The sequence below is a fragment of the Alexandromys fortis genome, unplaced genomic scaffold, assembly GCF_014885135.2.
Source record: "Alexandromys fortis isolate MF-2015 unplaced genomic scaffold, M_Fortis_MF-2015_v1.1 scaffold_245, whole genome shotgun sequence".
NCBI classification, from domain to species: domain Eukaryota; kingdom Metazoa; phylum Chordata; class Mammalia; order Rodentia; family Cricetidae; genus Alexandromys; species Alexandromys fortis.
This window is the reverse complement of record NW_026068139.1, coordinates 900,022-923,013: the sequence shown is the minus strand read 5'-3', so window position 1 is coordinate 923,013 and position 22,992 is coordinate 900,022. Positions and strand designations below refer to the sequence as shown.

The 22,992-nt window shown below is 39.2% G+C and overlaps 1 protein-coding gene across 2 annotated transcripts in view; it reads right to left on the bottom strand.

Annotated features, from left to right (window-relative positions):
• The window catches only part of Hycc1 (hyccin PI4KA lipid kinase complex subunit 1), a 73,699-nt gene that overhangs the window by 39,187 nt on the left and 11,520 nt on the right, over positions 1–22,992 (bottom strand). For both annotated transcript variants that reach the window (XM_050126602.1, XM_050126604.1), the window contains exon 2: positions 5,802–5,880. In XM_050126602.1, coding sequence (XP_049982559.1) covers positions 5,802–5,852 — 51 coding nt within the window. In that variant the 5' untranslated portion in view covers positions 5,853–5,880. The remainder of the gene's footprint in view (positions 1–5,801; positions 5,881–22,992) is intronic.

The following is a 22,992-nucleotide window of genomic DNA, read 5'->3' as shown; positions in this document are numbered from 1 at the left end:
GATGTAGGAAGGAGGGCCTTGGACTTCCCACAGGGCAGGGTTCCTTGCCCTCTCTCAAGCAGGAAGGGAGAGGGAGGAGGGGGTATAGAGGAGCAGGAGGGAATTGGGAGGAGGGAAATAAGTGTATATATTTGAATGGGAAAAAAAAGCTTACTGTGTAGTCTATATGAACACACATTTTTTCTGTGAAACACTCGGAGCCTTTTAGTGTTACTTATCCTTCCCCATACTGCCCTCCCATCCCCTCTGCCTCATTCAATCCTAACACTAAAGACTTTTGAAATGTCTTATGGAAACCTACTACTGTAGAGGCTTCCTAAAAGGCATATGTATATATACATATATAAAATAAGCTGTCTTATAATGGGGGACAATGACACTCCTAGAGATCATTAGCTATCAAATAAAAAGCCCAATATTGGGTATGCCTTGCTTCTTTCTGAGTTGTTATTCAGTAAGATTCCTCTCTCAAAATTCCCTCCTCCAAATTATAAAGACTTTGTTTTTTGTTTTGCCATTGCTCTTGGTTACTGTCATGGTTTGAATAAAAATAGTCCCCACAGACTCAAAGAAAGTGTCTCTATTATGTGTGGCCTTGTTGGAGAAAGTGTCCCACTGTGGGGGTGGGTTTGGGGGTCTCAGAAGCTGATGTTAGGCCTAGTGTGGCATCACTTTTGGATCAAGATGTAGAACTCTCAGCTCCTTCTCCAGCGCTATATCTGCCTGCACGCCACCATGCTTCCTGTCATGATGATAATGGTCTGAACCTCTGAACTGGAAGCCAGTACCAATTAAGTGGTTTTTTTTTTTCTATAGGAATTTCCATGGTCATGGTGTCTCTTCACAGCAATAGGAACCCTAACTAAGACAGTCACTCTCCAGAACTCGGAGTAAAAACCTACTGCTAAAGATGCTACACATCTAGACAATAGGATATGAGAAATCAAGCTGGTACCACCCTGGAAGCTTCTTCTTTGCATCCTAACTTTCACAGGGCTGGAATGTTCTATGCATCCTACCGGGGGAAAGTCAATAATAGTCCTACTTGTGAGCACTGCACGCTACAATAACGACTGTAAGAGCCAGAGGGCGTGGAGGTCTGCAGTAAAACAGTATTTGTCAGACACGACAGCTCAGCTGCACACATCAACTCAGAGCAGCTGGGACTGCCCACGATTTGCCCAAGATCAAGCAACCTGAGTCCAAGCAGAGAGACAGGAGGTGCTGGTGATGTCCCACACCCATCTGGGGAGCTATTAGCAATTGATGGCTGCTAGGGTATGGGAAAGTCAGTTTTCTTCAGGAATGCAGCTCCAGTGGATGGTCCCACATTCATACACATACCAGCAGTACTAAATGGATCCAGCAGGTATTAAAATTTTTAAAGAAAATGCATATGAAATTAGGAAAGAAGGAGGGAAGGATAGGGAAGGGATGGAAGGAAGAGAAAAGAGGAGGATTTGATCAAAATACATATACATATGAATATTAAATAAAATATTTTCAAAGAGAAAAAGAAACAGCCAGAGACAAAAGAACATTTCTTTTCTGAAAAGTCAAACTCTGTAAAGCAGGGTGTCCTGGGGCTGCTTCTGACAAAAGAGAAAAGAATGCCTTTAAACTCAGCGAGGCAGCTCTCATACTCTGCTCAAAACTCCACTACTACCTCATGGCATGGAAGGACGAGAGCCACTTTTCTAAGAAGGAAGGGACAACTACTGTGCTCACGGGTCTGGAGAGATGGCTCAGCACTAAGAGCACTGCCTGCGATGGATTCCTATGGTTGTCTGTACCTCCAGTCCCAGGATCCCACTTCCTCTTCTGGCCTTTATGGGTACCAGACACAAACATGGTACACGACATACATGCAGATAAAACATGCATATGCATAAAATAAACACATAAAAATTCAAACAAAACAAATGGTGCTTTGAAAAATGGATTTTAAGGATGAACTTAAGAACTGTTGGCCTTCTCAACTACGAGCTAAGGTTCCTCATGCTTCAGAAGGCAGAAATGGTGATGCAAATTTTAACAAATTATGTTGAAATTATTGCTGGCAATTTCTTTAAGAAAACAGATGCCTCATACTAAAGTATTGTTTGGCAGATGGCTTTAACATGTAAGGAGGGATTGGATTGGGTGAAGGAAATGAACAAAACTGCAGACGGGTGAAGAATCAATAAACAGAACAGCCTCCTCAATGGCTTCACACAGGAAGTGGACTGAGCCACATACTGAGATTCAGTGACTATGAGAAAACTGAAAAAAAAAAATGGAGTCTAGATAATATACACACAGCATTAAGAAAAACACAAAGCAATCTGAAATTTCTTTGTACTAATAAGCCATTGAAAATAGTAAATAGTCATGAAATTCTAGTTTACTATGTTGGTCCATCAAGGAAATACTACTAGAGATTACCTACTGCAGACACTGGATGCTTTTCTACAAGTAAAATATTTCTTTTAAAAACTTTTACATTTACTTATTTTTATTTATTTAGTGTGTGTGTGTGTGTGTGTGTGTGGTGCACTGGACAACTTGTGGAAGTTGGTCCTCTCTGTGGGTCCCAGGGATCTAACGCAGGCCATCAAATTTGATGGCAAGTTCCTTTACTCCCCACCCCCACCCTACCCTGAGCTATCTCCCCAGCTCAATAGAAAAAAAATTTACATGTGTTTATTTTGCTTGTAAATTTTTAGCTAAAGCTTTACAGGAGCAAATGGTCTCTGTGGGTTTCAGAGGCTGCTGAGTCAGACCGTGGAAGAATGAGTTCAAACTGTGCAGGGCACATCATCGAGCTGAAGTCACCTCTACAGACCACCTACTTCAACTTTTCTGATGCTACTCACTGAGCTGTAATGATTTATTCAAGAAAACCACCTACTAGAATTCACTGGGCTGCTGACTCTCAGCCCACTCAGTCAAGTACAATAATGTTGCCATAGTTGTGCTCTCAGAAAACAGAGGATTTTCTTTAGAAATGAATAAACAAAAAACAAAAGCAAGGGGCTGGAGAGATAGTTCAGTTGTAAAGAGCACTTGCTAATCTTCCAGGGGACCTGAGTTTGAGTCCCAGAATGCACTTGGGAGGCTCACAACCATTTCCAAGGTATCAGATGTCTTTTACACATCCGTATGTCTTCCAATTCTGGTCTAACTCCACTCCTTGATTTCCTATCAACAAGCCCCATTCCAGGTTTACAATGCCTTTCTCAGACAGAACAAAATCTAACCCCCATATTCTTAATATATGTACTTATTTACTCAATGGCACTAATCTACTACCGCAGCCTTTCCAGCTAGCTCTGGTAAAAGTCACCTTTGCAACCCTTCTTCCTAATCAGGTAAGTACTCAATTCCCTCAGACACCAGGACACACTACTGCCAATACTGCTGCCCTGCCCCCTCTGTCCTCCCTACTGCATTTTCTAGGTATCTGAACACTGTGGCAAGAAGGGAAAGAATTAACAGATAGATGTTGTCCCAGGATTTCTATCAATGCAATAAAACACCACAAGAAGGGTTTATTTGGCTGACACTTTCACAGCATTGTTCATCACCAAAGTAAGTCAGGGCAGGAACTCAAACAGGGCAGGAACTTGAAGGTAGACTTGCTCAGCCTGCTTTCTTATAGAACCCAGGACCATCAGCCTAGGGGTGGCACCACCCACAATGAACTGGTCCGTGCCCCAATAGACACTAATTAAGAAAATGTTCCACAGGCTTGTCTGCAACACAGTCTTATGGAGGTATTTTCTCAATGAGATTTCTTCCTCTCAGATGACTATAGTTTGTATCAAGTTGACATAAATCAAGGCAGCTTAAGCAACATGATTTTCAAACTTTTGCCATAATCATTACCCCTCCCCCATGACTGCTATTTAACATGTGTTCTGTGTATAGCTCCATCTTAAGGAATCAGTAACTGGCTTTTCCACATTTGACATAAGAATGATCTATACAAGAAATGGTACTCAACAGTTAAATCCGAAAAATTCCATCAGCTGGCCCTCACTCCAAAATCATAACAGTGTGTGGCAAAATATTATAAAGACTTCTGAAGCAGAAGAAAGGCTTAAAAACTCCTTGACTGATCATTTACAAAGCTAACACAAGGCAAGTACATACAAAATTTAATTCAAATATTAAAATTTGCAAAAAGTGCTGTATAGTGTACTTTCATAGTATCCCACACTGCTCCATGATGAATTAGGAAATCCGAAGAAGGATACTCAATTTGTGACAATAAAACTAAGAAAGTAGCCATGAGGTGGTGGTGCACACCTTTAATCTCAGCACTCAGAGGCAGAGGCAGGTGGATCTCTGTGAGTTCAAAGCCAGCCTGATCTACAAGATCTAGTTCCAGGACAGCCAAAGATACACAGAGAAACCCTGTCTGGGGGGAGGGAGCTAAGAAAGTAACAAAGTCTATCCAGCATTCATGAGGATTGGATAACAGAAGCAGATAAAGCCAGCATAGGGTTAACAGGGGATTGGATAACAGAAGCAGATAAAGCCAGTAAAGGGTTAACAGGTCACTTAGCAACTGGAGTGTAGTAACACCTCCTTTTTTGAGTGATTATTGTATTCTTGCTCACTGAAAAGCCCTGTCTAAAATCACAGATCATCCAAACTTTGTCACTTGAACACATATCAGTAAGAATGACACATTTGCCTCTTGCCTGGAGAGTCTAACTCACTGACACGGAGAAGCAGACTTGGTTTCTATCACAGATAAAGGGCTTCAGACCAGGAAGTTTGAACATGCTACAAATCTATGCTAACATCATAGTTTTCAAGATGGCAGGATTCTGAGTTCACTTTCAAGTCTACACTAGACAGTAACCCTATTACACACAGCCCTACCATTGTCTGAGCCTACTAAAACATGGCTTCATCTAAATGTCACCCAAAACACCTTCCTTCCAAATGCTCCCTCTGTTTGTTGATGTCACTGTTGAGCCTGCTGTGCAGTCTCCTTCCCTGCAGCAAGCCACAAAATCTGGCACTATGACATTGTAAATTTGTCCCTAACCAGCAAGACAAAATCAAAATGACATTTGCTGCCCAATCTCTTCAAGTCTGTTTAGATCACAAGGTCAGGAGAAGGAACTAGCTGATTTAAGGACCACAGTGTTAGTCACCACAGAGAAGAGCTCACGGGGCAGCCAAGACCAAGCTTATCTTCTTCACCAGTGAATCAAGGATTGTACTCTCCTAACACAGCTCCCAAGTCTCCATCTAGAGACAGAGCCCTTGGTGAAGAATAAGTCAGTATCTTACTGCCCTCTGCTTTCTGCCCAGCTCCACTTTTTCCCACCCCATTTCTGAGGATGCATCACTGATGATCACTGGGGGTGATCAACATTCATGACCATGGCACTGTCACATGGGAGGAAGAGAATACACAGATAATAAGCTTTTGGAGCCACTTGGGGGAAAGAAATTAATTCTCCATAAAAGATCATGGTGCATAAATTGCTCCCTACTATGATACAGCACAGCATTCTTTTTCCACAATGCTTTAGCATCCTAGTCACATAAAATATAAAAAACGCTAAAATTGCCGGGCGGTGGTGGCGCACGCCTTTAATCCCAGCACTCGGGAGGCAGAGGCAGGCGGATCTCTGTGAGTTCGAGGCCAGCCTGGTCTACAGAGCTAGTTCCAGGACAGGCTCCAAAGCCACAGAGAAACCCTGTCTCGAAAAATAAAAAAAAAAAAAAAAAAGCTAAAATTTAAATCCAGACAAACTCTGTCTAGAATAAAACTACTGTATTATAAGAGTTGCTATTACCTTAAATTCTGACAGCCATTCTTCCACAACCCCTATCTCTGAGGTGAACATCTTTCCACATTTGTTCCGAACCTTCAACCTGAAAATGAATATAGAAAATGTGAAATATTTGAACTTATTTGTATTTCATTTTTAATACTATGTATGTATAGAGGTGTTCCTGTACTTGGTGTACCTCTTACATGGGAAATTGCAAATATAAATTACTACATTCATTTAAAAATCAAGGCCCACAAGCAAACCTTAATGCAAGATTCTAACAAAAGCATAAATATCATAAAATAATAAAGCTGCCTCTACAATTTTCACTCATCTTTCAGGAGTGCCAGCTTGAAACAGAGAATGGAGGGGCTTTGAGAGAGGACACTCCATTTTCTGGCTTCTTTTGATTGCTTTGTATTAAGAGAATTTTTAAACAAAAGTGACAATATCCACCATAAAGCTACTCAATACGGGTTACTCCGAAGAGTGACTTTACTTAAGTATAAAAATAACACACACACCAAAGGAAATATAAATTTCTATTTCATGCAAAATCAATGTACAATCTCCTTTTCTTCACCTATCCATCTACGTCTGTGTATCAGACTTAGACAAGTGTTTCCTGAGGGAAAACACTTACTCTAGTTAAACTCTGAGCTGCTTGATTCCAGCACAAATCTGACCTACTATAGGTTCTTCTCAGTGATGTAAACATAGCAGGAAGTGAGGCCCAATGGTAAGAAACAGAATCCTGAGTCCACTCTTACTTGTAGTGTGACATTGGCAAGACATTTCCCTCGCTTCTGTATTCATGAAGAAATGGTAACCACACATCCTATTCCAAGAGACTGTTCTGAGGATTAAGTTTCATAATGCAAATAAGAGCATTTATTACAGTGCCTGGCAATAAATATTACTATTCAGTAATAAAGAATACCACAAACCCAAGGAACCTCTACTCCACTGTCTACCCAACCATGCAGACATACCTAAATGAAAAACACAGGTTCTTGCCAACAAATAAGTGACTTGAGTGGTAAATATCTACTGGATCACATAACACGCAAAACCCATTTCTAGTCAAATTATAGGTCTAATTAGAAAAAAACTGTAAGAAAGGACTTTCATAACCCGGGGTAGGGACAGATTTCTTAAAAGGCACAAAAGCACTAATCATAGGAGGGAGAAGTACATTGGATGTCATTAAATGTAAGGATTGTTTATTCATCAAAAGATAACACTTAAAGACTAAGAGGGCAAAGTTAGAGAGTGGAAGAAATTTTTTTCAACTCAGCATATATGTACACAACCCACATAAAGACTATTTAAGAAGGCAGAAGACCCAATAGGAAAACCAAGACCACCCCTTAGCCAGGCAGAAACCTAACAAAAGAGAAAGAAGTACTCAACTTCATTAGTTATCAAGGAAGAGTCAGTAAAAATGTACAACAAAACATGATGCATCCCTTTTCATCTCCCTACCCCCAACACACACACTAAATATGGACAAAATGAAAGATAGACGATACCATGTGTGGCAGTTTTCAATTGGTGGCTGTGCAGGGAGGACTGGGGGAGGACAAGAGGTGTGACTTGCTAAAGGAAGTATATTATTGGGGGAAGGCTTTGAGTTTCAAAAACTCCTGCCATTTAAATTAACTCTCTCTGTTCCTATTTGTAGATTAAGATGTTAGCTCTCAGCTGTTGATCCAGCTCCATGTCTGCTTGCTTGCTGCCATGCTTCCCACCATGATGGTGGTAGACTCCTGTATCTCTGGAACCATAAGCCCAAATGACTCTTCCGTTTATAAATCTTTTTCCCCTTGCTATTTATTTCCTTGACACAGGGTCTTGATGTAGTTCAGACTGGATTTGAACTCGTTATGTAACCCAAACTGGCATCAAACTTAGCCATTCTCTTGCCTTGGTTTTCCAAGTATTGAGATTACAGGAGTGTGCCATAACACTCAGAACGTATAATAGTTTTAAACTATGAAGTCAATCCAATTCCTGGAGGATACTGTTAAGAAATAAGCCATGTATAGAAAAGCAAATAAGCCAACCTCAAAAGCAGAAACAATAGAATGAAAATGATTAACCCATGGGAATGTCGGGGGAGACGTTGGACAGGGTGAATAGAGTCTACCTTTCTAATACGCGTATATGAAAACTATCACAATGGTAGATCTTTTTTGTTTGTTTGTTTTTTGGAGTCAGGGTTTCTCTGTAGTTTTGGAACCTGTTCTGGAACGAGCTCTTGTAGACCAGGCTGGCCTCGAACTCCCAGAGATCCACATGCCTCTGCCTCCTGAGTGCTGGAATTAAAGGCGTGCACCACCACTTCCTGGCACGATGATAGATCTCTTAAAGGGTCCCACCACACAAAAGAAAAGTAAGAATGAAGAGGGCTGGCGTATTAATCTGTTAGTCACAATGTGGACATATATCAAGACATTATTTTGGCCAGGCCCATAATAGCACCTCTTGGGGAGGCTAAGACTGGAGAATGGCCATAAAGTCAAGGCCAGCCTGGATTGCACAGTGAATTCAAAGCAAGCCTGAGCTACCTTTTCTCAAAATAAAAAAAAAAAATAAAAATAAAACAAAAAAATCAGACATGGCATATATAATAAACATATTGAGACAGGGTCTGACCCAGACTGGTCTCAAACTCATAATCCTGCTGCCTCTGCCTCCCGAGTGCAGGGTATATAATTTTTATTTGTCAATTATAATTTAGTAAAGCTTTGAAGAAACCAAATCCATACATGGTAAAAAATAATAATAATAATAATGACCCTTTTAAGGTGACTTTTTTTTTAACTTTTTAAAAAATTTTGACATTATAATTGAAACATTTCTCCTTTTACTTTCTTCCCTCCAAACCTCCCATATGCCCCTCCCCACTATACCTCAAGCTCATGGCCTTTGCTTTCATCAGTTGCTAGTGCATGCACATCTGTAAGTGGATATACAGATATATCCCCAAACATGGCCTTGATATTCCTAAATATGCTTAATCTAATGTTACTTGCATGTATGTCTTCAAGACTGACCATTCTTCATTGGACAGCCAACTGGTACGCTCTTCCCTGGAAAGACATCTCTCCTGCTTCCAGCTTTCCTTGGTCGCCTTACAGTCCTTTTTAAGGCTGAGGCCTCATGGGCTTTTCCTTCTCCACTTCAGCATGTCCACTGCAGTTGTCCTTGTTCAGCTTACATTTGGGCAGTCATGTTGGTGAGACATTATGGGTATATCTTCTGACATCAGTAGGAGACACAGTCTCACAGCAAATCCCCTAATCCTCTGGCTCTTACAATCTGTCCACCCCTTTTTCAAGTTCCCTAAGCTTTGGTTGTGGGAGTGTTTTGTACTGTATCCATTGGGACTGGGTTCCACAATTCTGTATATTGATTAGTTGTGGTTTTCTTTTTTAAATTGTTTTTATTGAGCTATACATTTTTTTTTCATTCCCCTTCCTTCTTTAGTTGTGGTTTTCTATAATGGTCTCTGTTGCAGGAGCTCCTTCCGCTCCTGCAACAGGTCTCCATCTGTTGCAAAGAGAAATTTCCTTGATGAGGATTTAAGACTACACTTATCTGTGATGATTAAGGACAGATAGATTGTTTGTTGTTAGGGATTATGCTGGTTTAGTAAAGTAGTGGTTGTAGATTTTCCATGACTCACTAGCACTTAGTAGTTAGCTGGGTTTCCAGTACCAGGAATGGTTTCTCTCTTGTTGAGCAGGTCTTAAGTCCAATCAGAGAGCTGTTGGTTACCACCAAGGTATGTGTACCACCACTGCACTCTTAGGGTTATTGTGCCATGCTGGTTGTTGATGTAGTTCATAGGTGTTATAGCTGGGTAGAGCTGTTGGTTGCCCCCCTCATTTAGAAGCTTGCATGATGCCTATTGGTTCCATGAAAGCTAGTTCTCAGGAAGGATGTAGCCAGGTTAGTTCCAGCTCAGGGGTCTCTGAGTCCTATTTCTGAAATGCATAGTATCTGCAGCAACAGGGACTTACCTTTCACCTCTAGGAGCAATGAAGGGAAATAGCAATAGGCTGTATATTTTGGGAGTGTCTTAGATAGCTCTGGTCAACAACTCAAAAGAGAATTTCTTATGCCTAGTATTTTTTAGGTGGCCTTTGACTCTTTGATCCATATGAGTAAAGTTCATTAAAATTATAAATGATATTTATATACATAATTACATGTATTAATTTTTCAGGTAAATAATTAATATGATTCCACATGGCCTTTTCAGACATCCTTATTGTTATTTTACCCGCTTCTTCTACATTTACTTCCCTCCCTCTCCTCAAAGAGTCCTTCCTTTCCCACGCCCCTATCAGTTCACTCATATCCTGGTATTTCACTTTACCCTACCCCACCTTCTGTATTTACCCTTCCTCCTCTCTCCCTAAGGAGCTCCCTTTCCCATTTCCCCATTCAGATGACTTGTACCCTGCTATTCCCCTCTCTATTGTCCCTAGCTCCTTTCCTGGCAAAGATTCACTGGTTATACAGGTTATGTACTCACTTCTGAAGATTTGGAGCTAGGAACCTCCAATGAGAGAACGTGCATCTTTCTGGGTTTAAGCTGCCTCATTCAATATGATCTTTTTGAGTTCTATTCATTTATCTAAAAAGCTCATTATTTCATTTTTCTTTCAGCTGAATAATATTCCATAGAATGTATGTAGCACATTTTCATTACCCATTGTTAACTGAAGGACATTTAGGCTGGGTGAGCAAGTTTATGTAAAATTGAATGTCTAGTCCTTTGTGTATATACCAAGAGTGGTGTAGCTGGATCTCAAGGTAAATCTAATCCCAGGTTCCCAAGGCACCACCATGCTGATTTCCATAGTGGCTTTACAAGTCCGCAATCCCACCAGCAATAAATAAGTGTTTCCCTTTCACTACATCCTCTCCAGCAGGAGCTGTCATTTATTTTACTGATGATGGTCATTGATTTGGCCATTCAATTAAAAGTAGTTTAATTTGCATTTCCCTAATAAGTAAGTCTTCTTCAATTTCTTTCTTTAATGTGTTAAGCTTTTTATTATATAAGTCTCTCACTTGGTTGGTTAGTTACCCCAGGATATTTGTTTCAGGCCGTTGTGAAAGGTACTGTTCCCCTGATTTCTTTCCCAGTCTGTCTGTCAACAGCATATAAGAAGGCTGGTGACTTTTGTGTTAATTTGTATCCTGCTACTTTGCGGAAAATGTTTATCAGTTGTAGAATTTTCCCAGTGGATTTTTTAAGGGTATTTTACATAAAAATCTTATCTGCAAATAAAGATACTTTGACTTCTTCCTCCCCTATTTGTAACAAGTTCATCTTTTAAAATATCTCATCATAATGGTGATGCACACCATTAACCCCAGCACTCAGGAGGCAGAGGCAGATGATCCTTGAATTCAAAGCCAGCCTGGTCTACAGAGCAAGTTTCAGGATAGTCAGGGCTACACAGAGAACCCCTGTCTTGAAAAATAAATAAAAGAAAATTTTATTACAACAAGAAGGGGTATATTAATAACAAAAATGAGGTCTGAATAATTAGTGCATTTTACAGGAAAGCAATTAATGTAATTCTATACAGAATAGGATACAAAGTTCAAAGAAAAAGAGGAAGAAAAGTCACCAGTAATGGCAGGCCGGCTGAAGCTTTTCTTTGTCCTTACTCCACATTCATAACATTATGTCATTGTTTTTAACAATTCTTTCCAATAGGCCCAAGCTCCCAGATGAGCCACAGTTACAATTAAAGGCATCACTAAAGACTAGGTGGGGCAAAATGGAAAGTGACCACAGAATAAAACAGTTACTTAGAGACTTTCTGTCTACCAAGAGACTTTGCACAGTTGCTACTCCACCCCTGCATTGCCTACTGAATATGGAACCTATTAACACCACAGCAAAGCCTTGATTATGTAACAGCCAGCTCTCCACAAAGCTGGATATATCAAGCACTATTCAAAATATACTCTTACATTTTTAAAGTACTTTATTCTTTCCCAAGGTGAAAGGAACAAAATCAAAATGCAAGTTTCCCACTGGGTAACTAACCTCTTATTTTTCTTCAAATATGTTCTGGAGTTAAAATTAAGTTAGACAGTTCAGTAAGATTCTAAGCAGCATTTAACAAGTATAGTTTATGAAATTAATTGCTATATTTCTGACACAATAAAACCTTCCCAAATCTATCACTGTATTCAATTCCCATACTATATTTTTGTTTTAACCCTAAAAATGACCAAAATTCATCATTTAAAAGTGTTATCATCAGGGACATACAGCATTATAATTGTTTTTTGTTAATCCCAAAGATCCAAGAGACCACTGGCTCATCATCATGAACAAATTAATTAAAACAAGCTAATTAATTAAAGCAACTCTTTTTATTTGTGTACATGGGCTGCCTCCCCTAAGGCAGGGTTTAAGAGGTCAGCATTGGACATGGGCAAGACAACAGTTTTTATAGCTCAGGGGTAAGAGACTCCAAAATGGGGGATTTGGGAGGGTTATATGAGCAGCATTAACAAGATGGCCATAAAAGGTGGTCATGACAGGTAGTGATGACAAGATAGTCATAACAAGGTGGTCATGACAAGGTGGTCATAACAAGGTAGTCATGACAAGAAAGTCATAACAAGGTGGTCATGACAAGGTGATCATAAAAAGATAGCCATAACAGGTGGTCATGACAAGATAGTCATAATAAGTTGGTCATAACAAGAGAGCCATAACAAGGTAGTCATGACAAAGATAGTCATAACAAGGTGGTCATAACAAGGTAGTCATGACAACCTTTTCAAACAAAGGTAGAGTTGCAAGATGGTCATAATAACTTTTTCAAACAAATACATAGTTATTGTTTCCTAGAACAGGCAGTAGAGAACCATTTGTAGTTAAGGTTATAGGTGGCACATGGCCCAATCCTTGAGAAACAGAGGTTTAATAATAAATAAGAATAAACCTAGTTTCTTTTTACTATAAGATGACTTTCAAGCCTAAGATGGAGGTAGGCTAGTTTATCAGTTTTATCATCAGCTAACTCAAGAATATAAAAACTTAAACTATAAATCTAATATTTTCTTCATTCCTACTATAATTTCATATAATCTCCTTCATCATGAGGTATTCATTATAAAGTACAACAAAATGTTTATATATATATATGTATATATATCTTATTATTTTAAAAAACAAGTTTCTATTCATGGATAGTGATATATCATTTCTTAAATATGTTATTTATTTATTTGGGGGTTACATATCAAACTCAGAGGACAACCTGCAGGAATCAGATCTCTCAATCAGCCTTGTAACCAGGTTCCAGGGATTAAACTCAAGTTGTCAGGCTTGGAAACAAGTGCCTTTACCCACTGAGCCATCTTACCAGCTCCACATCATTAAACTTTAAACCTCTCCCCCATGTGAAGAGCCCACTGTGACAGCTAATTAAGTGCTGTCAGAACGTTCTCACAGTTACAAGGTGAAACTCTGGAAAACGGAGTAGAGGTAACTGTTCAAATTATGTCACAGAACAAAAGTGACTCCATCTATGGGTTTTACTGTTAAGTCTGACTATAAAGAAGCAGAGGATGAGGTGCTGCTGGCTGCCCCATGAAACCACTGCTCAGCATGTAAGGAAGAAAGGGTAGAAGTGTGGGAATCTTTTTAAACACCCATTGTTTAAGCCTGTTTTCCCTGTAAATCACAAATCACCTATCTGGTTACTGAAAATTGAGCATTTTTTTTTTAAACTCAAGGAAGTATTTTTTGAATAAAACATCATTTGCCTAGTCCACAGACAAATAAGAACATGCTGGAATGTCAGTGTGCTATGGCAACCAGCCCTGAGGGTGCCTGTTGGGAAAGCTAGGACAATAGAAAGAGAGATGACAATCATTCCTCTCATTTCCATCTCCTATTCTTCTCAGATTCTCCAGAACTTCACAAAATACCCTGTGCAGGAAAAGGATGTCTGCCATGAACTCTAAAAGAAGTTAGAAAGCAGTATTTTCAACAACCATGTTGATGTTGGAACTAGTCCTACAGCTGCTTTGACCAAACCCACACAACAAACACAATACCCGGAGCCCTGAGGCCAGGCTTGAAGACTTCTGTCTCTTCATTCCCTATACTAGGGGGTCCCTTCTCCTGTAACTCAGGTGGCACAGTTAATAAAGCCCAAACCACCATGAAGGGGGAGTTTTGTTGGGCTAAGCCACTAAATTTGATAATGGTTTGACAGGGAACAATAAATACACAACATATTAACCCCTCTCTGTCTCTCTCTGCCACTACCCCTTCCTCTCTTCTGTCCTCTTTCCCTATGTCTTACTATGCAACTCAGACTGGCCTCAAATTGGCAATTCTTCTGTCCCTGCCTCCCAAATGCTCAGATCACAGGTGTAAGCCCACCATGTTCAGCCAAAACACTAACATTTTAACACTTCGAACATATCATCTCTATGCAAAGCCCCCATAACGAACTTTTAAAAGGTCAATACAATAAGGAATTTAGAGTTGATAGAATAATAAACAATCATTATTACTGGGTATATCAGTATGAAATGGGCATTGAGGGGCTTGAAATGGCTCAGCAGTTAAAGAGTACTTGCCTTCCAGAGGACCCAAGTTCAGTTCCCACTACCCAGTTGTGAGACAGCTCACAACTGCCTGTAGGCAGGCAGCAAGCAACATCACACACACACCACACACACACACCCCACAGAGAGAGAGAGAGAGGGAGAGAGAGAGAGAGAATAATAAAAATAAATATTTTAAATCGTCATTTAGAGGAAAAAGTTTTCAAAGCTCTTTAATAATACAGTGATAGATTTGTCATCTGTCTAGGCTTACTTACTAAGTATAACTCATTAAAATAGGAAATAAAATAGAAGGTTCTTAGTATCTTCATAGTCTTATGTAAATCATTAAAATGAGTTGCATAAAATACGCAATACAAAAATTGATTACTTTGTTAGACATTCTCAGACAATTTTAACACCTTAGCATTTCAGAAAAAGAAACATGCAAAAGATCATGATCCATATATTCAACCCATAATGCCTTAAAAGATGAATACACAGATAGTTTTCAAATGTTAGTATTTTTCCAAGGGATAATTTTTTATTTTGATAACAAAATCCAGAACATAATTTTACACATTAATAACTTTAAAATTTTGAGATTTAAAATTTCTTCCAAAAGATAGAAAGAGGAGCTAATCACAAAAGATTTTGTTTCATACCACCAGGAAACCACAAATCATCAAATTCATAGTATGGAAGAGTTGCTTGGGTTTTTGTTGTTGAGACAGGGTTTCATGTAGTTCAAGCTGTCCTCAAACTCCTCTGTAGCAGAGAATGAACCTCCCATCTCTCCTCTCAAGTGTGCAGGCTACAGATGTGCACCACCATTCCAGCTTCCATGTAGTGCTGGGGATCAGCCCCAGCGCATGTTGTGCAGGCATTTTAGCATCAGAGCCATGTCTCCAGCCCTAGAATACTTCCTAAAACAAATGCTACACCCAGGAGGTATGTGTTATTCTCATATCAATAAGAAGTGTCATTTCAACATCTGTATGGCTCTGACTAAAAGAAATTGGTCAAGAAATTGAAGGTAGTTCCAGAAAGGCTGAATGAATGCTCACTTAGAGAGAAGCTGCAAAGAATCTTGCAGACATCCAAAGAACAGAAATGTAGTATAACCCTCTTGAGAAAACTGGGCATAAAAGTTAGACACCAAAACATAGGTCTCCATGTTCTAAAGGTCATCCATCATCTTGTTCAGGTGGAAGCTCATCCCAAGCCCCACTCCCTTGGAGTTGCCTCAGTGCAGACTTCACCCCTGAGAAAGCTCACCAAATGATGACCCCTCCCCAGAGATGCTCAAGACCACTTCCACAGGGTATTTAAACTGCCCTGCAGAGAATACTGGTTTTCCAGTCTTCCTTTCCCATCTCCTCTGTAGGGGGCTGGAAAGTCATTCAGGAGTGTTTGTTGTATCCATTAAACCTGGGCTTTTTCTAACTCAGGCTGATTTGGTCTGATTTGGATTAATGCCTCGGTGGAGAGGCTTATGGGGTGCAGAAACTTTTCACATTTATTTCTACTCCATGTGCTATGCTATTTGCTCACTGGCTTCCTAACTAAGGTGCTGTAGCCCATAATGGTTATTGTATCATCACATTTTTGCTCCAGACCCACGAGCATTTTCATGTCAAACCCATGTGTCTCTGGCTGGGCCCTAATTTCTTTATTTTGGGCCTGAATACAACTGCTTGCAATCCTGGAGGCCAGCTGTCCTTGGGACAGATGTTTAACTGTGATCTAAGAGTTGAGACCGAGGTAAAGACTCGGGTAGATAAGTTTGAAAGGGTTTTTAAAGGACAGAAATGGCAAACATACCTAGTAGCTGTGTAAATATAACAATCCCAGAGAAATCTAACAGGAATAAACACTTTTATCAGGAAAACCTAAATTTTATAACTTTCCTTCGCAATAAAGTTCCTCAGAAAGAGTTCATATCAGGTGTGTTAGTTTGAGTAAGAATGGCTCCCACAGACTCATATGTTTGAATGCTGAGCCCATAGGGAGTGGCACTATTAGGGGGTATGACCTTGTGGAGGCAAGTTTTGGGGTCTCATATGCTCAAGCTGCACCCAGTGTGGTGCATAGTCTCTTGTTGCTGTGTGTGAATCAAGAAGCTCAGTTCCTTCTCTAGCATCATGCCACCTGCATGCCACCATGTCCCGCCACGATAATGGACTAAACATCTGAAACTGTAAGCTGACCCCAATTAAATATTTTCCTTTATAAGAGTTGTCTTGGTCTTCACAACAATAGAAACCCTAACTAAGACATCAAGCTTGGAATCAGTAAAACCTTGAGGTCTTTCAAAAGCAAAACAAAACAGTTGCCAAACAGATCACTCTTATCTTGTACTTACTTAGTCACACACACACACACACACACACACACACACACACACACATATTGTTTGTTTTTTTCAAGACAGGGTTTCTCTGTAGACTTAGAACTTGCTCTGTATACCAGGCTGGCCTCAAACTCACAGATCTCTTCCTGCCTCTGCCTCCTGAGTGCTGGGATTAAAGGCATGTGCCACCACTGCCCAGAACTTAGTCATATTTTTAACATTTAAGTTACAGTATGGCCTTGCTTCATTGGATCACACATAACAGGCATATAAATACTTATTTTATGGATGAACACATGAAAAAACATAAAATTTTGCTAGCTTGGACCTTGGATTCTGTTTTCTAAGTTGATTCTCAGAATCAACTTTTGATCTTCCTGTTTCTACCTCCCAAGTGGTGGAATTACAGACTTCTACAACCACACCTGGTTTATGCTGAACTAGGGATCAAGCCCAGGGTTTCATGAATGCTAGTCAAGCACTCTTCCAACTGAACTCTATTCCAAGCCCCATTCTCACTTTTTAATACTATAGTCACATCATTAGCTAACCACCCCTAGGTAGGTGACATCATAGCATGCAATAAGAGTCATTGTAAAGGAAGAATGTGTGTGTGTTTGTACATGCCTGCAATGTAAGTATGTGATAGTAATGGGACAACCTGCTAGACTCAGTTCTTTCCTTCTAACATGTGGGTTTAGGGGATCTAACAGGTCATTAGGCTTAATGGTAATTGTTCTTAACCTTATTGAGTCATATCACCAGTACAGGAATTTTATACTAAAGAAAATGTAAGGATCAGAGCAGAGACATGTAAAGTCATCTAACAATAATTGTTAAGATTTTACCCAAACTGAGTGTAGTCTGAATATAGGAAGTATCAAACTAAGAAAATATTTGTGTTAAAAATTCATACCTTAATATAGTTAATATAGGAAAGGAACAGGGTTCTATGCTAAGGAGAGATACAAAAAAAGACAATAAAATAGAAATCTCTGAATGAAAAAAACAGGAGAAATGCCAAGAGAGATAACATAAACTATAAGGATCAAAAGAAAATCTGACAGCCCAAGAGCATAAAACAAAACAATGACAATGAAATGAATTCAATGGAAGCCAGGTTTTCACTAAACTCTAATGGAGGGAAAACTTAAAGCAAATATAATGGCAATAAATTTACAGTTAGGAAGGCTAGCTGTTTTTCTATTGCTGTGACAAAACACCATGACTAAAGCAACTTATAGAAGGAAGGCTTTATTTGGGTCTTTCGGTTCCAGAGGGATAGGAGTCCAACACTATCAGGACAGGGAACATGGCAGCAAGTAGGCAGTCATGGCACTGGAGCAATAGCTGAGTGCTTACATCTTGATCCACAAGCAAGAAGCAGAAGGTAGACACATTGAGAACAGCTCCAGGCCTTTGAAACTCAAAAGCTGGACCCCAGTGACACACCTCCTTCAATAAGGCCACACCTACCAACCCTTCCCAAACAGTTCCATCAACTAGGGACCAAGTATCCAAACATATGAACCTATGGGGGCCATTCTCATTCAAACCACCACAGAAGGTAAGAAGAATGGACTCATTTGTCTGCTGTAAACAAAGATATTCACTGTGAAATGCTCATGTTTAACTTTCTCGTCAATAAACTAACATATGATTCCTAAAATGATGATTTCTAACTCCTTGGTCTCATTCTATCCTTATGTTTATATCCCAGCATGCCAATGATTAAATATTAATCAACATTTACTTACAGAAAACATTATTTTATAAGAATGGTTAACGCCATTAAGTAGATTCATACATATTTTATACTACTGGCTCTACGAAGAGAAAATGACTTTTTTGAACTTAAAAGGACTTTTCAGGGGCTGGAGAGATGGCTCAGTGGTTAAGAGCACCGGCTGCTCTTCCAGAGGTCCTGAGTTCGATTCCCAGCAACCACATGGTGGCTGACAACCATCAGTACTGAGATCTGGCGCCCTCCTCTGGCGTGCGGGCATACATGGAGACAGAATGTTGTATACTTAATAAATAAACAAATAAATATATCTTTAAAAAAAAAGGACTTTTCAGTTTCTTTTAAACTATGCAATAGCTTGCTTTAAGTATTGCTTGAGGTAAAAATCAAGTTTATAACATGTTTTAAAAAAAAGCAAACAAACAAACCTATTACACAAAGTGATAGATGGCATTGTAAAACTATAAAGAACACTCTTCTCTCTCTGTCTCTCTCTCTTTTTTTTTTTTCTTTCTTTTTTTTTTTTTTTTTTGGTAGCCCTGGCTGTCCTGGAACTCTGTAGACCGGGTTTGCCTAGAACTCAGAGATCCACCTGTCTCTGCCTCTCAAGTGCTGGGATTAAAGACATGTGGCACTAAAACCGGCTCAAAGAACAACTCTTTATGTACTAGAATATTCGTAATACAAATGTTAAGTTCCCGTTTAAAAAAAAAAATACAAAAGTCTGCCCAGGTGGCTGGGGATGTAGCTCGGCAGTAGATCACTTATCTACACCCACAAGGCCTGAGTCTGGGCAGCAATGTGGGGGCGGAAAGTCAAGCTCTCCAGACAGAAACTTCCTTCCTTTTTTTCTTTTCTTTGTTTCTTTGTTCTTGCCAGAAGACATCTTATCTGTGTGATTAAGTAGCTGCCGTCCCATTTGCTAACCAAATAAACTATAAAATGTTTGGAGAAAAATGTTTTTCTTTCCTTTTTAAATTTTTATTTCTGTGTATGTTGTGTGTGTGTGGCTGAGGGAGCTCTCAGAGCCAGAGAGGAAATCAGATCTCTTGAGCTGGAGTTAGAGGTGGCTATGAGAAACCCAGTGCTGGTGCTGGCTACCAAACTAAGGGCCTCTGGAAGAGCAGCAAGCATTCTCAATTTCTGAGTCATTTCTCCAACCACTGATTTTCATTTTTGAAGGACCTATAGCATTCATCTAAAAGCACAAACTTCTAGAAAAAAAAAATCAAGAATTCTACTACCAGTACACATTACTGTCATTTTACTTTATTTATTATTTATTTACTTTAGAGCTTTTTGAGATAGGGTCTCACATAGCCCAGACTGACCTGAAGCTCATGGTAATCATGTTGCCTCAGCCTTCCAAGTGCTGGTATTATAGTATTACACATTCAGTTCATAATTTTATTATTTTGTTTAGTAATATTTTATGTCTTGTTGTTGCTTGCTTGTATAGTCTCACTATGTAGCCCCAGCTGACCTGGAACTTCCTATGGTAGGCCAGGATAGCATCAAACTCAGACATTCATCTGCCTCTACAATCCAAGTATAGGGATCAACGGCAAGTACCACTACACCTAGCTAATGTAATAGTTTTTCAAATACAAATATAAACATCTTAGTCTTGAGGTGCAGCTCAGTTAGGAGACTGCTTGCTTTAACATGCACAAAGCCCTGGGTTCTGTCTCCAGCACCACAATAAAATAAAAATAAAATAAAATAATAAAATTATGTTATGTAACACTTTAGAACTTAAAATTGTGTTAGTGATTATAGGCAAAATTAGGCTCAGATATTATTAGAATAATGCATACAGTATCTAATAACTATTTGATGAATAAAGGAGTAAATTTCACCCATCACAATGCTTGTCAAATTTGCCATCTGCTCTCCATCTCCACGGCAACTCTGAGAGCCTGGCTTCATTGTGTCTGCACAGTGCTCACGTAGCCTTCCTCCTCTGGACTCCTCCCTTCTGCAGTGCACCAGGCACATTACTGCTATACTGATCTTCCCGAAACATCATGCTTTCTCTAAATATATGCACCCATCCTATCTCAGTCTTCCACATTAAACCACCCTACAAAACGGGCATAGTTCACTAATCTCAACTTCCCTTGTCCTGTCTAAAATACCCAAGCCACTCCAGCCTGTGTGACCACTTCTCTCTGCTCTGTATTCTTTTTGCTTGTCAGTGTTTTACAGTCTGCCCAGAGAGAACTCCAGGTTTATGCTGATGAGGGGTGTGTTTGCCAAGGGAAAATGTTCATGGAGAGCCATGGCATTGTATCTGTGAGCCATCAAAGCCTCGCCCAATGGCATAGAGACTGATTAATATATGTAACCACTTAAAAAAATCTCTTATTAGAAATAAAAATGATGTATTTTATTGAATATAAGAACACCATAAAATGAAATTTTCAAATGTACTATTAGGTAGAAACCTGCAAGAGCAATTATTTGCTGAACTAAGATTTTTTTCCAAAACATTTGTATCATCTTTCACAAAATACAATTTTAGTACATTTTAGGTGACTCAAGTATTGTCTCGGTCAATCAAACTTCATTTTGCTCTGATGACTAAGACAAAATTCTTAAAGTCTTCTGACAGATTTAAAGAGGTTGCCGTAAAAATTTCAAACTACAAACTATCTGAAGAGTATTCATTGACAGATTGTTATGTAAATGCATAGAAAGTAGCAGACTGACTAAGAATGCTTCTCATATATTCACTAGATCAGAACAGCAGGCTGACAGTTTAGTCGTTCAAGCCCTGTCAAGCTCATACAATTTATGCAGACTATAGGCTTGCATCAGAGTGGGAACAAAGAAAGGGGCTATGAATAGGCAAAAACAGACTAACGAGGAGATCATGCTAAGGGTTATGCATTCAACATTTTTGTGTTTGCAAAATCAATATTACTATGTATTTAAATTGTAACATTAATATTTTAACAAGCCCTTGATTGCTTACTGAGTATAATGCAGGGTTTTCTATTACTTTGCACTATTGGCGAAAAGACAATAAGGTCTGCCCTCTGTCCTTAAGGGGCACACAATGCAGGTGGCTAAGAAAGGGGGTGGGGAAGGGAGGAGAAAAAAATCAATTGATGCAGTACCAGACATTTTGTGGCTGGTTAATTACAAGACCTTAATTAGCATCATGATTGAATTAGCATCCTAGTAAAGTTCATAGTTTAAAACGAGGTTTCTGCTGATTATGCCACCCAAGGTAGTTAAGAAGAGCTACTAAGAAAGGAAATCACACACACACACACACACACACACACACACACACACACACATTCACACACATACAAATACTGTGAACATTTGAGTCAAACATCTATTATCTTCACTATTACTTTTCCTAAATGGAAATTATTTTTAATTGCTATCCTTGTCTTTTATACGTAAACTAAAACTTTACTATTAAAATTATTGTGCCTGACATGCTGGTTCACACTTATAATCCTATCACTTGGCAAGAGGACCGTTATCTAAAACACACAAAAAATTGGCCTTCACCAATTCCTTTCTTTTTTTTTTTTTTTTTGGGCGGGTCAATACTCTATTACTGTACAGTTTTCACATTTCTCTGTGTTAGAATAGATGCAACCCGAATAAAATACATAGGAAGGAGAGTTTCAGAGTATTACCAAAGCTCACAATTACAGAAAGATAAAAGTGCTTCATGTTTGCATTTCACTCAGTCTCCACTAATAACACATGTTTATCTTTGACATTGCTACATTATGTAGTAGTTTTGAACAGACGTTTTCTTTCTTTCCTTTCCCTTCTTTCCTTTTTGTTTTTCTTTATTTAGGTACCCTCTTACTATGTAGCCCCAGCTGGCCTTGAACTTCCTATGGAATGCAGTCTTCTCTGCAACTCACTATCCTCTCTTTTTAAGCTCTGGCATGCTAGGATTACGAATGCATGTACCGCCAGGCCCAAACTTTTTGAGATTTTAAAGGATACATATAAATCTGAAGTTAAATTAATTTTTCCTTCCTCATTGAAGGGCTGGAACCAAACTCAAACTCAGGTGCCTATATAAACTGGGGAAATACTCTATGACTTAGCAACATCCCTACTACTCAATTCTCCATCTTTATGTTTGGTTTCCTAGCATTAGGAGAGTTCCAGAAGAGAACTGAACAGTTTCAGTAGAAGACAAGTATTTCCTGTTCCAGGATCTTTAACACAGCTTATTACTGTAAAGGAGAAAATGGCGTGCTCACCACTTACCACGTTTAGCAAATGCTGCAAAGGCAGCTTATATACTTTTACACTCAGCCCTTTAAAGGGTCTGAGGATAACTGGACTAAGAGGGTGTAAATGGGATGAAAGTAAAAACATTTCTCTGGAACTTCTGAAAGACATCCTCATTTTAATGTCACTACGAACATGTTCCAACAATGTTTTGTAAATGATGATATATGGTAATAATATAGTATGTTACATATTAAATATAATTATCTATTGCATTATAACGTAAGTTG